Source organism: Spinacia oleracea, chromosome 3 (assembly GCF_020520425.1).
Source record: "Spinacia oleracea cultivar Varoflay chromosome 3, BTI_SOV_V1, whole genome shotgun sequence".
Lineage (NCBI taxonomy): Eukaryota > Viridiplantae > Streptophyta > Magnoliopsida > Caryophyllales > Amaranthaceae > Spinacia > Spinacia oleracea.
The window spans coordinates 49,606,675-49,623,562 of record NC_079489.1 but is presented as its reverse complement, the minus strand read 5'-3'; the positions used below and the strand labels follow the sequence as shown (position 1 = coordinate 49,623,562).

Sequence of the window (16,888 nt, the reverse complement as noted above, 5' to 3'; positions counted from 1 at the left end):
ATCTCTTATCCATAAAATTAACAGCTTCTGTTCCACATTATTGATGATCCGGCTAAAAGGAGAGAAAAATATTTTCATATGTGTGTGGCAAAACGCTTTGGAGCTTTCAAGTCCAGGTTAACGCGGCGTTGGATAACTAAGAAAGAAAAAATGCCGAAACATCAGACAAATGACATGCCTTGGGACATCTACCATCAAATCACAGCGGATAATTGGAAAACATTTGTGATGGAACGAAACAAGCCGGAGATGTTGGTAATAATGAATTTACTTTGCTAGATATTTTTTATATAATTATATGATTAGTTTGTTGTTGCCATCTTTAAATGTTCGACATGTTCTTTATGTGTTTTTTGACAGGTTCGTAGAGAAAAAGCAAGTAAAAGTGCATTACAAAACAAGCACCCACATCGCACAGGCCAAAAGGGTTATGTTAGAAAGAGACCAGAGTGGATAAATGATGGGCGACTACCGCCAGAGGCAGCTTTAACCCTCTCAAGTGGCTCCTCCTCAGTGACCTCATCACTCACCACAGCGCCAGATAGATTTAAGAAGTTTAGATCAGTAGAGTGGATCTTGGCTCATCAAGTTAAAAACAAAGAGGGAAAGTGGGAAGTTGACCCGAATGATAAAGAAGCCGTAAATATTGCTAAGATGGCTGTAAGTGCATATGAAATTTTACGTTCTATATCCTTTTCTTTCCTAATTCCTAGTTCTATTGCTAAGATTGCTTCTCCTTTCCATCATGTATACCATCTAATTTTTACTTTCCTAATTCTTATAGTTGGAGTACATAGAAGAAGAGGGAAAAGGAAATATTTCATTCACCCAGGGAGAAGATGCCCTCACCAAGGCTATGGGAAAAAAGGATCACCCTGGGCGTGTCAATGCAACAAGTGGAGTTAATGTCGGTTACAAAGTTGCTTTCGGTCCAATAGACCGAAGTAGTAGATGTGGCCATATTGAACCATCACCGGAGGCTATCGAATCAATCAGAGCTTCGGTGAGAAGGGAGTTTGAAGATCAATTAGAGAGAAAGGTGGCGGAGGCCCTCCAAAACCAACTAGCCACATTGAAAGCAACCGGTCAACTAAACACCCTCTCTACCCCCGCACTTGATTCTGCTCTTGTAAGTGATGAGTTTGATGTTAACCGTGCACTCGTAACCTGTTGTCCGAGTTCATCGCAGCAACCACGCGAGCTGAAGGTATATATTCTCTATAGTGCATACACTCAAAACACCCCTAGCTAGGTTTTTAATATTGTACTTTGTAGTGATTTCTGAAATTTTGTAAATTTATTTGTGAAGGCCATAACTCCATGTCGTCTTGCCCTTGAGGATAAAGTTTTGGGTAACAAAGTGATAGTGGCAGATGGTATGGCGTACCCATTGGATGGTTCGTTGCACCAACACTTTAGATCGATGAAGCCTAGTCATTATAAGGTCCAAGTTGATTGTATTTACGACGGACATGATGATGACACTCTTCCGGTACCTACTGGAGATGGATTCAATAACTTAGGCAGGGCTCTTGCTAGTTTTGTGCAATGGCCAATTCACTTGGTGATTTTCGAAGAAGACGAGGTATAACTTTTTTATTATTAATTGTCATTCATTGCGTTATGCATCTGTTTAGAATTAGGTTCAGAGCCTTGAACTCCTTTGGTTTCTACCTCTGTTTAGGAGTACTCTACTCCACGCCCAACAAAGAAGTCCAGGAGTCAGATTTTTGAAGAGGTGGTTGGTAGCTCCAAAGAGAAGAAAAACGAATTAATTGTCAAAGAGAAGACAACAGAATTAGTTGTCAAAGATAAGACAACAGAATTAATTGTCAAAGAGAAGGCAACACTTGATTTAGGGTCCAAAGAGAAGACAACACTGAAGTTAACGGCCAAGGTAAACCATATGCTTCCCACTCCCCTGTGCTTCAACACTGAAATCAAAACTGAACTTTTCATGCTAGCTTAACATTATTGTTACAGGAAAATTCATGCTCAAATAAGTTGGAGTCGAAATCGAAGTCGAAGAACTCTAAGAAATCCAAAGAGATGGTAGGTAGTTGTGATCGTAAAACTGAAGAATCAGCCGCCAAAAGTAAGAAGCAAAATTTGGCAGACGACACAATTCAAGGTCTTGGCCCATCATGCAATTATTTGAAGTTTATCATCAATACGGCGCCCGGTGATGTATATAAAAATACTTCAATCCCATTGCCCGCTTCGGTTTGGCATTATGACGAAGATCGACAAACTTATGTAAATGAGGTTGACGTTGAAGAGTTCCTTAGAGGGGCGTGCCTCAACATTTCAGTGATCCAAGTCTATATGATGTAAACTTTTCCATCGATATTTTTGTTTTTGGTTTTGTCAACTATAATAGTTTTTGAAATTTTTGCATTATACATTTACTTTGTAGGTGTTTATTCCACGAACACACCTTTGCATTTGACAACTCTCAGATTGGGTTTGTTTGTCCCGAGGCAATGTCAAGCTCTAGAATCAAGGCCAACCCTCAGGCTACATCAATGTATTTGAAAGTAGTTTTCAATGCTGAAATTGAAAAGGAGAAGAAGGGTGATCCTAACATTACCAAGTGGTTTTTGATCCCATACCATCAAGAGTAAGTGTTAGAGATTGATCGATATTTGGTAAATAGCTATGTTATTGTTATTTTCATGCATAAGGTTGCAATAACATTTATATATAATGCAGAAATCATTGGATTTTGTACGTGTTAGACCTACGTAGAGGTTGTGCGTATATTTTCGACTCTGCGATAGGTTCCAACCGAGAAAATAGTGCATGGGGAATCTTGTGTTTGTAAGTTACTTTCAATTCTTTTTAAGTTATTTCTTTTCGTGCCGAATCAGATTCATGAAGTTTTACTCAACTTCCAGGGCATACCAAGTGTACAAGTTTAATGATGGGATTTGTCCGAATAGAGCGACTATGCAGGGGTTGAAAGGCTTCCATGTAAAGGTATATCATGCTTACTAATTAGCTTTACTTTTTTTTTTGGGTAACTACTTGGATATATAATTTATGATTTATCTCCAAATCAGTGTGCTCAACAAGTCGGCGCCCGCGAGTGTGGCTATTACGTTATGAAGTTCATGCATGAAATAGTCACGTTACACCATAACACTGATGAGCGGTTAGACAATGTTCGTTCTTTTACCATATGTTAGTTGAACTACTAATACTAGTACTTTTACGTAGTAGAATTCTTAATTTACAAGTAGCATTACTTATCATGTTACTTATTTCAGGCTTACACTCCAAGAAATGCGCCTTATACCGATGAGGAAATAGATGTGGTTCGTGAGCAATGGGCTAAGTTTTTTACAACCGAGTATTTATTTACTTAGGTTGTTTAGACACAAAGATGGAAGCGTTTATATCTTCATGGATTTGGTAAAGTTCTTTAATTTTTCCATAATTACAAGTCTGCTGGATTTGCTAATTTATTGCTTTGAATACTAATCTGCTGGTCTTGCTGCTGCTGCATGTGAATTCTGATCTGGTGGTCTTTAGAATTCCACTTCCATCTGTGTGTTTCTCCTCTGTTTGCTTCTGTTGCTGCTCTGTATGTTATTGTTTCTACTCATTCGAATCTATTTATGCACATTTAAGGCTCATTAGGTCGTTATAGGTCATGTTTAGAGCTAAAATGACATTTCCGCTCCCAACTTTGAACTAAAGAACCTAAGGACTCATTTGATTCTTATTACATGACTAATATACATAGTTTTAACTTTCTAAAACTCATTCGAATCTATTTATGCACATTTAAGGCTCATTAGGTCGTTATAGGTCATGTTTAGAGCTAAAATGACATTTCCGCTCCCAACTTTGAACTAAAGAACCTAAGGACTCATTTGATTCTTATTACATGTCTAATATACATAGTTTTAACTTTCTAAAACTCATTCGAATCTATTTATGCACATTTAAGGCTCATTAGGTCGTTATAGGTCATGTTTAGAGCTAAAATGACATTTCCGCTCCCAACTTTGAACTAAAGAACCTAAGGACTAATTTGATTCTTATTACATGACTAATATACATAGTTTTAACTTTCTAAAACTCATTCGAATCTATTTATGCACATTTAAGGCTCATTAGGTCGTTATAGGTCATGTTTAGAGCTAAAATGACATTCCCGCTCCCAACTTTGAACTAAAGAACCTAAGGACTCATTTGATTCTTATTACATGACTAATATACATAGTTTTAACTTTCTAAAACTCATTCGAATCTATTTATGCACATTTAAGGCTCATTAGGTCGTTATAGGTCATGTTTAGATCTAAAATGACATTTCCGCTCCCAACTTTGAACTAAAGAACCTAAGGACTCATTTGATTCTTATTACATGACTAATATACATAGTTTTAACTTTCTAAAACTCATTCGAATCTATTTATGCACATTTAAGGCTCATTAGGTCGTTATAGGTCATGTTTAGAGTTATATGACATTTCCGCTCCCAACTTTGAACTAAAAAACCTAAGGACTCATTTGATTCTTATTACATGACTAATATACATAGTTTTAACTTTCTAAAACTCATTCGAATCTATTTATGCACATTTAAGGCTCATTAGGTCGTTATAGGTCATGTTTAGAGCTAAAATGACATTTCCGCTCCCAACTTTGAACTAAAGAACCTAAGGACTCATTTGATTCTTATTACATGATTAATATACATAGTTTTAACTTTCTAAAACTCATTCGAATCTATTTATGCACATTTAAGGCTCATTAGGTCGTTATAGGTCATGTTTAGAGCTAAAATGACATTTCCGCTCCCAACTTTGAACTAAAGAACCTAAGGACTCATTTGATTCTTATTACATGACTAATATACATAGTTTTAACTTTCTAAAACTCATTCGAATCTATTTATGCACATTTAAGGCTCATTAGGTCGTTATAGGTCATGTTTAGAGCTAAAATGACATTTCCGCTCCCAACTTTGAACTAAAGAACCTAAGGACTCATTTGATTCTTATTACATGACTAATATACATAGTTTTAACTTTCTAAAACTCATTCGAATCTATTTATGCACATTTAAGGCTCATTAGGTCGTTATAGGTCATGTTTAGAGCTAAAATGACATTTCCGCTCCCAACTTTGAACTAAAGAACCTAAGGACTCATTTGATTCTTATTACATGACTAATATACATAGTTTTAACTTTCTAAAACTCATTCGAATCTATTTATGCACATTTAAGGCTCATTAGGTCGCTATAGGTCATGTTTAGAGCTAAAATGACATTTCCGCTCCCAACTTTGAACTAAAGAACCTAAGGACTCATTTAATTCTTATTACATGACTAATATACATAGTTTTAACTTTCTAAAACTCATTCGAATCTATTTATGCACATTTAAGGCTCATTAGGTCGTTATAGGTCATGTTTAGAGCTAAAATGACATTTCCGCTCCCAACTTTGAACTAAAGAACCTAAGGACTCATTTGATTCTTATTACATGACTAATATACATAGTTTTAACTTTCTAAAACTCATTCGAATCTATTTATGCACATTTAAGGCTCATTAGGTCGTTATAGGTCATGTTTAGAGCTAAAATGACATTTCCGCTCCCAACTTTGAACTAAAGAACCTAAGGACTCATTTGATTCTTATTACATGATTAATATGCATAGTTTTAACTTTCTAAAACTCACTCGAATCTATTTATGCACATTTAAGGCTCATTAGGTCGTTATAGGTCATGTTTAGAGCTAAAATGACATTTCCGCTCCCAACTTTGAACTAAAGAACCTAAGGACTCATTTGATTCTTATTACATGACTAATATACATAGTTTTAACTTTCTAAAACTCATTCGAATCTATTTATGCACATTTAAGGCTCATTAGGTCGTTATAGGTCGTTTAGAGCTAAAATGACATTTCCGCTCCCAACTTTGAACTAAAAAACCTAAGGACTCATTTGATTCTTATTACATGACTAATATACATAGTTTTAACTTTCTAAAACTCATTCGAATCTATTTATGCACATTTAAGGCTCATTAGGTCGTTATAGGTCATGTTTAGAGCTAAAATGACATTTCCGCTCCCAACTTTGAACTAAAGAACCTAAGGACTCATTTGATTCTTATTACATGACTAATATACATAGTTTTAACTTTCTAAAACTCATTCTAATCTACGTATGCACATTTAAGGCTCATTGGGTCGTTATAGGTCAACAACGTACTTAATTATCTCTATAGTCTGCTACTATATCTTTTAATTTTATGCTTCAATGGAATGTAAAGACAATATCGTGAGTGTAAACTTTGGTACTCATATATATTTTCCTTCCATGCAACTTGCAGGCTAGGGATCGAGTCGATTGGAAGAAAGTCAACACGACCTTACTTAAGGTTTGTAATGCATGATCTAAAGGGACCTAAGTGGCTGGATTAGAGACATTTGTTAGATTAGCTCTCTAGCCTTTTGTCTTTAGTTGTTAATATTAGTTGTAATTTGTTAGACTAGCTAGGTGTTTAAAAATTGTAAACATACGTACTATATATACGCTTTGCTCTGTTGGGTTAATATAAATGAAGTTAATGTAATGATTTATTTATCAAAGATAAGCAGATTCATACCTTTGCTATTTTGGTGTTGATTGGGTACAGGTTTCAATACTCAATGGAGTATATATCTAGTTGTGGTTATTGCCGCCTATTTTATATTTTAAAAGAATTTGGAAAAAAAAAATTAATGTTGTTGAAGGGGGCTTTTAATGTACGCCTCAACAACATATGAATTTATGGCGCCAATGTACAGGTATTGGCGCAAAAATAAGGACCTGTTGAGGGGGGCATTTAAGAAGTGAGCCTCAACAGAGGAGGCTGTTGAGGCGGGCTTCTTAAATGCCCCCCTCAACAGGTCCTTATTTTTCGCGTTTCTGTAGAGGTTGTTGAGGCGGGCTTTTGAAAGCCCCCCACAACAGATCACCTGTTGAGGCGAACAAAGCCCGCCTCAATAGATCACTGAGCTGTTGAAGCTACGTCTGTCGCAGCGGGCCTTGTTCGCCTCAATAAACCCAAAATGCCCCCCTCAACAGGTATTTTTTCCACTAGTGTACAGCCGACCTGTCCCCATCTTTTCGTCAAACTCTTAGGGAGATGCGCCATGACTATCTGTCGCGGATAGTTAGGATAAATTCGCCGTCCAATGTCCCCCCAGGGCTTGATGTTCAGCCTCTGTCTGAACAGGCCTGGTTAGATGATTTTGAGCAGCTTGCTGGAGCTAATGAGTCTGAACTGTCTTTACGTGTTTACAGACGCCGGGAATCTATTTTTCGTTCTATGATGGCTGACCATGTCACTATTTCTGTGGATGAGCAAGCTGGTGGGGGAGATATTTTGGCCCAGGTAAACGAGATGAGGCCTTTTCCAAACTACGTGGAAGAGAATGTCGTTCCTGGGGATTCGACGCCCTTCCTTTCTGAGGCCTCTGCTTTTGGTCCCTTACACGCGAAGCTGAATGTTAAGTGGACTGATGATGCGCGAAAAGAGAATCACGCTGTTGTTGGTAAAGAGTTTTATGGTCTGCCTGATGGTTATCGACTTATCGTGCCAGACGACGATGCTCGGATCACTCATCCACCAGAGGGATGCATAGGCGTTTATGCCTATAGTCTGGACTTTGGTTTGCGATTTCCTCTGGATCCTACCTTGGTGAAGATTCTTCGCGCGTTTAATGTTTGCTTAGCTCAGCTCCACCCCTTCGCTGTACGTACTTTGATCAGCTATATTTGGGTTTGTCGGTTTTTGGAGTTCCCTGAGACCCTTTCTCTCTATAAGCGAGTCCATCATCTGCGCAACAGTGGTACTGGGAACAAGATTGGTTGGTTTTCCATCTATTGCAATCGTGGAAGATTGACCTGCCATGGGATGCCTACCGGTCAAAAGGAGTGGAAGGATAGGTTTTATTGGCTCGCTGTCCCTGCTGACTTTCCTGTTGCTCGGGGATTTGTTCGGCCTCGGACTCGACTAGAGGGAGTCAAGATTGTAGATGGTGCTGTCCTGAAGGAGAGGGCTTTTGAGCATTTTTCATCCGAGCCGAAGTTTAATGCTGCTGGTAAAGAGGTTGGGCGGTTGCCTCGTCTTTGGCTTCCGCATTCAAGTTATGTTCTGCGGAATGACGTGTTGTCCGCTATGTTTCTTTGTTCTACTCACCCTCAAGGTTAGTTCTGTGTTACTTTTTCACTTCGTGTTTTATTTTCTCTTTGTCCGGGTTGTTTTTCTCTTCCTTACGTTTTTTTTATTTTTTATTTTTAGGTCGTCGATTCTTGAACCTTGAGGAATTGGGTGTTCGGGCTGATGGTTCCTTCGTCTGCGCTGCTCCCCCCGATCCCGCTGCGAATGGGTATCAAATTTCGGCTGACCAGATAGAGGGCAGCCGGAGAAGTTCTACACGCCGATCTGGTCGGGGTGGCGGTTCTGGGATCGTTCCTAGAGTGTCCCGGGTGGTTTCCTCTACACCCACTGGCTCTGTGAGCACTCCTATTCGTCGAGGGCAGACCTCTCGCGGGGCTTCCCATCGCGGTGCCCTGTCAGGCTCTCGTCGTGACCGAGCTGATTTCGAGGCTAGGCTCGAAGCTCCAACAGAGGATGTAGGTCATGACTTTGGGGAAGTGGCTGATGAGGTATGTGACCAGCCAGGTCGTTCGGGCTCTGCGTCCGATCCTGTGGACATCGAAGCTGAAGAGCCGCCTTTTGTTCAGCGTCCTGAGAAACAACCCATGCTTGATGGTGGGGCTGAGCTGCTCCGAGCCTCCCCTTCTGTGGCTGATCCCCATCGCAGCAACAACTCTGGTAGTTCCCTTCGACAGGTTTTGGAGCAAGAGCTTCAAGGAAACGATCTGGCTGCTGATGATCTTGACCTGCATATCACAGGTCGGCATAAGGAGTTTGTTGAGAAAGAATTTCTCGACATTCGTCCCCAGGCCGACCCTGAGCTGGCTGCTATCTTCTCCGGTCCTTCTGCTTCGGACCGTACTTTTGTTCCGCGCTGGGACGTATCAGAATCAGAAAGCTTATATGGGAACTACCCTGAGAAAGGCGGGACACTTGCCCTGAGGATGTTGAGAGGCCTGCAGTTACCCAGCGACTTGCCCAAGGAGCGTTTGAACACCCTGGGGCGAATGCTTGTCAGAAGGTCATGGAGGTATACTTGGTTTATTTCTCTTCTCCTTTGGTACATTGGTTCGTTTCTTTTGCTATGCACTTACTTACAATGCTTGCCTCTTTTTCTATGTTCTTAGTGTGGCAACGCTGTTCATGAGGTGACAGAAGTTTTCATAGTTTACCAGAAACGACTTGCTGCCAACGTTGCTCATATAGAGGCCCAAAAGAAGAGAATTGAGGAGCTAACTGATGATCTGGAGCTATCTTCGACCTGTCTCACTTCGGCCAATGATCAATTGAAGCTTGTTACTGAAGAGCGTGATCAGCTGCAGACTAACTTTTCCCAGGCCCAAATTGATCTGGTTACCGAGCAGCAGAAAGTTGAGATTCTTCAGCAGGATTTTCTCTTTGTTGAGCAATCTCATGACAATGAAATGGCCCAACTGCAGAACTCCATCGAAGATCAACTTGCGGCTGCCGTTCGCGACTTCCGTCGGTCAGATGATCAGTATGCTCTACACACTCAGAGCTATGATGGCGGTTGGAAGGCTGCTTCGCTAATAGTGCAAGAGAAGCATCCTGATCTTGACTGGTCTCCTATCGAAGCTGCTTGGTTGGCTGGGCTCCATGTTGAGCTTCTGAGAAAGAAGAGGGAGGCCGAGCAAGCGTCTTTGGCTGCAGGCGGTACGGTGCCAGAGGATGATGGGGTACCTGATCATTGTGTTGAAAATGTCCACCCTGGGGAGTTGCCTCTGTCTGATGCTGAAGATAATGCTGGGCAATAATGGCACAGGCGGCTGTCCCCATGTTCATCTTGCACTACCTCAGCCAATGCATAGTTTATTTCTTTTAGTTGTTTTGTCCTCCCTGCGTGGAGAGTAAAAATTTGTTCTTGGAAATACTATTTATCGTTTTTTAGTTTTGATCAACAGTGGCCATTTTGTAAGGCTGTACATTGCATAAGTTTTTGAGGTATAGCCGCCGGTCCCATTGTTTGTTAGCTCGTCGTGCTTATGTTGCGTTTTACCTTGTTTTTCTACTTGCTATGTTTTTATTGTTTTGCTTCCCCCATATTTCCTTTTGACTTGCTTTGCGTGTTTGATTGTTCTGGCCTATTCTAGGCTGCACACTGTCACTTTCACTTTGGCTCTTGCCTTGTCCGAGCTTATGAGGTGTTACTGCTTATGGAGTATTGCCGTATTTTCTTCCAGCCCGTTTTTGACTGCGTTTTGTTAAATTGTTCTGGCTTTGGCCAGGACAAAACTCAAGAAGTATTTCTATATTCACTTCAACCTGTTTTGGACCGCGTATTGTTGAATTGTCTTGGCTTTGGCCAGGACAAAACTCGAGAAGTGTTTTCGTATTTACTCCAGCCTACTTTGGGCTGCGCATCATTGAATTGTCCTGGCTTTGGCCAGGACAAAACTCAAGAAGTGTTTTCGTATTTACTCCAGCCTATTTTGGGCTGCGCATCATTGAATTGTCCTGGCTTTGGCCAGGACGAAACTCAAGAAGTGTCTTCGTATTTACTCCAGCCTACTTTGGGCTGCGCATCATTGAATTGTCCAGGCTTTGGCCAGGACAAAACTCAAGAAGTGTTTTCGTATTTACTCCAGCCTATTTTGGGCTGCGCATCATTGAATTGTCCTGGCTTTGGCCAGGACGAAACTCAAGAAGTGTCTTCGTATTTACTCCAGCCTACTTTGGGCTGCGCATCATTGAATTGTCCTGGCTTTGGCCAGGACAAAACTCAAGAAGTGTTTTCGCCTAAATCTCGTTGAGAAAAACTCACCCAATAACTTGGTTGATCAGACCAAGTTATTTGTGGATAGCGTTTTTTCTCTGTACGAGTTTTAGCCATTCACCTTTTACTTTTCTAAGAGACCTGACGCGTTTTCTTCTTATCGAAGGTAGCTGGGCCAATTTTTACTATGCTTGTAAACGTGGAAAATTACAAAAGTAAAGAACTACTCTGGCTTCTATTGCCTTGTTATAGTATTAATTTCTTGTGTCTATACATAGTATTTCTTTAGCATGTTGGCATTCCAGCTGTTCTTCAATTCTCTTCCTTCCATCGTCATTAGATGGTACGAGCCTGGGGCTACCTCTTTTGTGATCTGGTAAGGTCCTTCCCAGTTGGCAGTGAATTTTCCTTCTGCCTTTCCCTTTCCAGTGGCAGCTGTTCTTCTGAGGACCAGATCCCCCACTTGCATAGGTCTGTGCTTTACCCTCTTGTTATATGCCCTGCTCATTTTTTCTTTGTTCGCTGCCAACCTGAGCTCTGCTTGCAGCCTGGCCTCTGGTAAGAGATCTAATGCTTCCCTCATACGCTGCTCATTAGTGCCTTCCTCATAGTACTGCACTCTAAAGCTAGGTAGACCCACTTCGACAGGCAGGACCGCCTCAGCCCCAAAAGCTAGTTTGTAAGGACTTTCCTCTGTTGCTTCTTTTTTTTCAGTGGTCCTGTTGGACCACAAGATCTCTGGAATAAGGTCGGCCCATGCACCCTTAAAATCTTCTACCTTCTTTCGCAGTGCTCCCAGGATTTGTTTATTTGCTGCCTCTGCCTGACCATTGCTCTGGGGATGGCATACAGATGCGTATGCGAATTTTATTCTTAGTTCAGCGCAGTAATCCTTTATAGGAGTGCAGTCGAACTGTGTTCCATGATCGAAGACTAAACTTTCTGGGATGCCGAACCTTGTCACAATGTTCTTCCAGATGAAGTCCTTCATCCGCTTGGCTGTTATGCTTTTAGTGGGCTCTGCCTCAATCCACTTAGTAAAATAGTCAACTGCCACGATCAGAAATTTTCTTCCTCCGCTTGCTGCTGTGAATGGTCCCAGAATATCCATTCCCCACTGGGCGAATGGTATGGGGTTGATGATTGGCTGTAAGTCATTAGAGGGCTGATTGATCACTGGGGCGAATTTCTGGCACTTGTTGCACTTTTTAACATATGCTTGAGAATCACTTACCATGGTTGGCCAATAGTATCCTGCTCTGAGAGCTTTCAAGGCTAATGTCCTGCCACCTATATGATTTCCACATATTCCCTCGTGTATTTCCTCAATGACTCGTTGCGACTCCTCTATTGATACACATCTCAGCAGAGGCAAGGAAAAGGATTTCTTGTACAGTTTACCCTGGTAAATGACGAACCAATGCGCGTTTCGTTTTACTTTTTTCTGCTCTTGCTCTGCTGTGGGAAGGCCCCTTCCCAGCTTGTATGAGACTATACTGTCATACCACTGTGGCTCAGTGTCAATGAAGTTAACTGCAGGCTTTTTGTCAATGCTCTTTTCTTCCTGGACCTCTACCATCACTGTTCTTTCCAAGTCCTGTAACGTCGAACTTGCTAACTTGGATAAGGCGTCTGCTTGATTGTTCTCTGCCCTGGGAACCAGTTGAATCTCAAAGCTTTCTAGCTGGGCTACTGCCTCTTTCATCAAGGCCAAGTACCTCTGCATAGACGGTTCTCTGGCTTCATATTCACCTCTATATTGGCTGGCCACCAGCTGTGAATCGGTTTTGAGCACTATTTTCTTAGCATCTGCTGCTTTGCACATCTGGATTCCTGCGATTGCTGCCTCATACTCTGCTTCATTGTTTGAAGCTTTGAATTTGAATTTTATAGCATACTCGAAAACGTTTCCTTCTGGTGATACCATTATGATACCTGCACCCGACCCTGTGACTGCCGCGGAGCCGTCTACCGAGATCTGCCAAGTCCCCAATGGCTCTTCCTCCTCTTCGTACGATGCCTCTGCTATGAAATCTGCCAGTGCCTGTTCTTTTATGGCGGTTCTGGGTTTGTACTCGATGTCATATTCTGAGAGTTCCACTGCCCATTTCAGGAGTCTACCAGAGCTATCTAACCTTTGCAATGATTTCTCTAAAGGTTGATTGGTTAACACTTTCACTTTATGTGCATCAAAGTATGGTTTCAATTTCCTTGCAGCTATCATGATGGCAAAGGCCATTTTTTCAATCAGGGGGTACCTCTGTTCTGCAGGGTTGAGGATGTGGCTGACAAAGTAAACTGGCTGCTGGATTTTATCTTTCTCGACTACCAGAGCTGCTGCTACAGTTTTCTTGGAGGCAGAGATGTATAGCTGCAATATGTCCCCCACTTCTGGTCTGGCTATGGTTGGGAGGCTTTTCAAGTGGTTCTTCACCTCCTTGAATGCTTTCTCTTGCTCTTCTTCCCATTTAAACGTTTTATATTCCCTTTAGCACCTGGAAAAAAGGAAGGAACTTATCCGCGGACTTGCTGATGAACCTGGTGAGTGCTGCCATTTTCCCAGTCAACCTCTGGATGTCTCGTATGTTTTTTGGTTCTGGTAGGTTGAGTATGTCCTCTACTTTTTCTGGATTGGCATCAATTCCTCTTTCACTGACCAGGAACCCCAAAAATTTTCCGGACTTAACACCGAACACGCATTTTTTTGGGTTTAACTTCATACCAAATTGCCTCAATGTTGCAAAGGTTTCCTTCAGATCTTCAATGTGATCAGCCTCCTTTTTGCTCTTGACTATGGAGTCATCTACATACACTTCCACGTTTCGGCCTTTTTGTCCTGCGAATATTTTATCTACCAGTTTCTGGTATGTGGCCCCTGCATTCTTTAGACCAAACGGCATAGCCCTGTAGTTGTAAACTCCAGTGTCTGTAATGAAGGCGGCTTTTTTCCGGTCTGATTCTAACAAACTGATCTGGTGATAACCCGAAAAGGCATCCATGAAACTCAGCAGGGCATGCCCGCTGGTGGAATCCACCAGTTGATCTATCCTGGGTAGCGGGTAACAATCCTTCGGACAAGCCCTGTTTAGGTCTGTAAAGTCTACACACATCCTCCATTGACCATTCGCTTTCTTTACCATCACAACGTTAGCCAACCATTCTGGGTAGTCACACTCTTCTATGAATTTGGCTGCCAGCAGTTTGCTGATCTCTTCCTGGATGGCTACATTTTTCTCTGTCGAAAAGTTCTTTTCTTCTGTTTTACTAGCCTGACTTCTCTGTTAACATTCAACCTGTGGACCATGACGCTGGGATCAATCCCTGGCATTTCGTCAGCAGAGAAAGCAAATATGTCCGCGTGCTCTCGCAACAGACCGATGATATTTACCCTCAGGGAAAGGTCTATATCTGTGCCAATTCGGACTGTTCTTTCCTCTACTCCTTCTTCCAGTTCTATCTCCTCTGTTTCTTCTGCTGGGGCTGGCTTTAACAGTCCTTCTTCACGATGCTCAAAATTTTCCATGTCCAGTAGTGCGTCTTTTTTACGCTCTGCTCTCTTTCTCTTTCTGGACAAGGGAATGTCTGCCTCTGCCAGGGGTGGGGGTCTGGGTGGCTGTTTCAGGGCTGTGTGGTAGCATCTCTTGGCCTGCTCTTGATTTCCCTTGACCTTAGCTGATCTGTTATCATTCGTTGTGTACATCATGGTGAGGTGATAAGTAGACACCACTGCTCCTGCATCATGGATAAATGGTCTGCCCAGAATGGCGTTGTATGCTGCAGGTACTTTCACTATCATGAAATCAACCATGACATCCTTGATATCTTTCCCCTGCCCAATTTGGACAGGTAAGCTGACTATTCCTTCTGGTATCACCGTTGCCCCTGTGAAGCCAATTACTGGGTAGTTAACTGGTTTTACGTGTTTTTCTTCGATCTGCAGCTCTTGGAAAGCTGGCAAGAATTGAATGTTTGCAGAGCTGCCTCCGTCTATCAGGATTCGATGGATTTTTCTGTTAGCCACATCCAGAGCTAACACCATTGGGTCATCATGGGGATAAATTATGCCCTTACAATCATCTTCCGTAAAGGTGCACTGTGGGATTTTTGGAGGGGCAGGCCATTTTCCTAAGTTAATGTAATTAACCTGGTGTTTAAATTCGCTCACACTGGCCTTAGCACCGCTGGCTGTAGTACCGGCGTAAACTGGTCCTCCTGTTATGACCAGTATATCATTCGACCTCTTCTGATCTGCTGGGTGGTTCTGCTTTTGCTCTGTCTTTCTGTTATCAAATCGACCATCATCATCCCTGTTTTCGTAGGTCCTGCTATACGAGCTTTTTGCTTTAAATTGTGTTAGGTACCCCCTTCGGATCAGGTCCTCAATGTTATCTTTCAAGTGAGTGCACTCCTCTGTGAGATGACCATGATACTTGTGAAAATCACAGTACTTCTTCGTGTCCCTGTATTTGTTGTACATTTTCGGTGGTCTCTGCCATTTCTCATCCTCCTTACTGATAGCAAAAATCTGGGTTCTGGATGCGACCAAAGGAGTGTATTCGTTAAACTTGCCCCGCTTTTCGGTTTTGAACTCATTACCTCTTCCCCTGACCTGCCCGTGCCAATCTTTTCTGGGCTGCTGATTTTCTCTTTTGTCTGGGTATTCTTTTTTGTATGGCTCTTTCTTGCTCTGACTGCCGTAATTGTTCTCACTTGCCACATATCGTCGTGAGGTTGCTCTGCCAATCTCTTCACTTTTTATAAATTCATTTGCCTTTCCCAGCACCTCTGCCAGGGTTGTGAATGACTTTCTGCCCAGATAGCTCTTGAATTCTCCATCCCGCAGACCAGTCATCATAGTCAGGACTGCTACCTCTTGCTGTAACTTGGGTATATTCGACGCCTCCATATTAAATCTGGATATGTATTCTCTCAGAGATTCCTGAGGCCCCTGGATGACTGACATCAGCTCCCCTGTCATCCTTTCTCTGGCAATGTTTGCCACATATTGGGTGCGAAACAAGATAGCTAACTGCCGGAAAGAGGTTATGGTGCCTTTGGGTATTTTACCAAACCAGCTCTGTGCTATCCCCTCCAGAGTGGAAGGGAAGACCTTACACCACATAGAGTCTGTGTTGGTATATAGCATCATGTGTCCCCCAAAGGCAGAGAGGTGATTCGTTGGGTCTGACTTTCCGGAGTATTTGCAGGTGGGCATTTTTATCTTTTCCATTTTTTCAGAGAGTATTTCATCACAGAAGGGGGAATTATCAGGCTTAACTATTGCTCGGGTGGGATTTGGCATACCTGACCATGAGTGGTGCCTCTGACTGGGTGCTTGTTCGGTCCTTGCTCGGGGTTGAGCTCTGCTTGGCGTGATACTTTCTGCCTCATATTCTTGGCTGTCAGCCCCTTCCATCTCCTGCTGCAGATTCCTCCTCCAAACGTTCGGACTGTTTTGGGGTCTGGGACGTTTTCTCCTCTGCTCAACCTCAACCTCTGGGGTTGTCCTCATGACCTGGGCTCGTGGTGTTGTTTGAGTAAGGAAGGTCAGGACTTCTATGGCTGTGCGCATCTGGTCGGGTGAGAACTGTGCCCCCAATCGTGCTAGTGAGGCACGTATATACCTTGAGTATGAACAATGTGAGGAGTACCTTACCAAGGGGTTTGTACTCCTATGGATGATACAAGACGTTGTTTCATTTCTTTTATGCGCTGGAATTCCGTCGGTATGGTCCGACAACTGGGTTATGCTAACTAAGTCAAACATTTTACAAATAATTAGTGGGCAGCCGAGAAACAATCTGGGCCCCCACTCCTCTGGCTATAGCAAAACATATCCTGGTGAAAATATGAGCAGCAGCACGAGCCCCAATGTCCTGTGCCCTAGAAAACTTCTGAATCCGCTTCAGCAACGCATTAGCATCCTTATCTGGCTCCCCTAAAGAAGAGAAAGAGAACGGAAGAAAGCCATAACCAATGG

At 42.2% G+C, this 16,888-nt stretch overlaps 2 protein-coding genes across 4 annotated transcripts; one reads left to right on the top strand and one right to left on the bottom strand.

The window, feature by feature from the left end:
* Positions 1-217: 217 nt before the first annotated feature.
* Positions 218-6,414, top strand: LOC110796298 (uncharacterized). Of its 3 annotated transcripts, none has more exons than XR_008929367.1 (12): positions 218-255; positions 361-660; positions 785-1,207; positions 1,310-1,585; positions 1,685-1,897; positions 1,984-2,330; positions 2,417-2,620; positions 2,713-2,820; positions 2,898-2,979; positions 3,063-3,154; positions 3,270-3,414; positions 6,360-6,414. XR_008929367.1 is itself a non-coding variant. In XM_056838038.1 (12 exons), exons 1-11 carry the CDS (start codon positions 229-231, stop codon positions 3,366-3,368), a joined length of 2,181 nt encoding a protein of 726 aa, XP_056694016.1. In that variant the 5' UTR covers positions 218-228; the 3' UTR covers positions 3,369-3,414; positions 6,360-6,414. The 3 variants fall into 3 exon arrangements, 2 of the variants coding, with proteins under 2 accessions (XP_056694016.1, XP_056694017.1); XM_056838038.1 differs by having other exon boundaries at positions 3,063-3,164; XM_056838039.1 differs by lacking the exon at positions 2,713-2,820 and having other exon boundaries at positions 3,063-3,164.
* A 4,762-nt stretch (positions 6,415-11,176) lies between these two features.
* Positions 11,177-16,420, bottom strand: LOC110801977 (uncharacterized). The gene is made up of 3 exons (XM_056839107.1): positions 14,297-16,420; positions 13,447-14,186; positions 11,177-13,394 (listed from the first exon to the last, which is right to left on the bottom strand). Exons 1-3 carry the CDS (start codon positions 16,418-16,420, stop codon positions 11,177-11,179), a joined length of 5,082 nt encoding a protein of 1,693 aa, XP_056695085.1.
* Between the last annotated feature and the right edge of the window lie 468 nt (positions 16,421-16,888).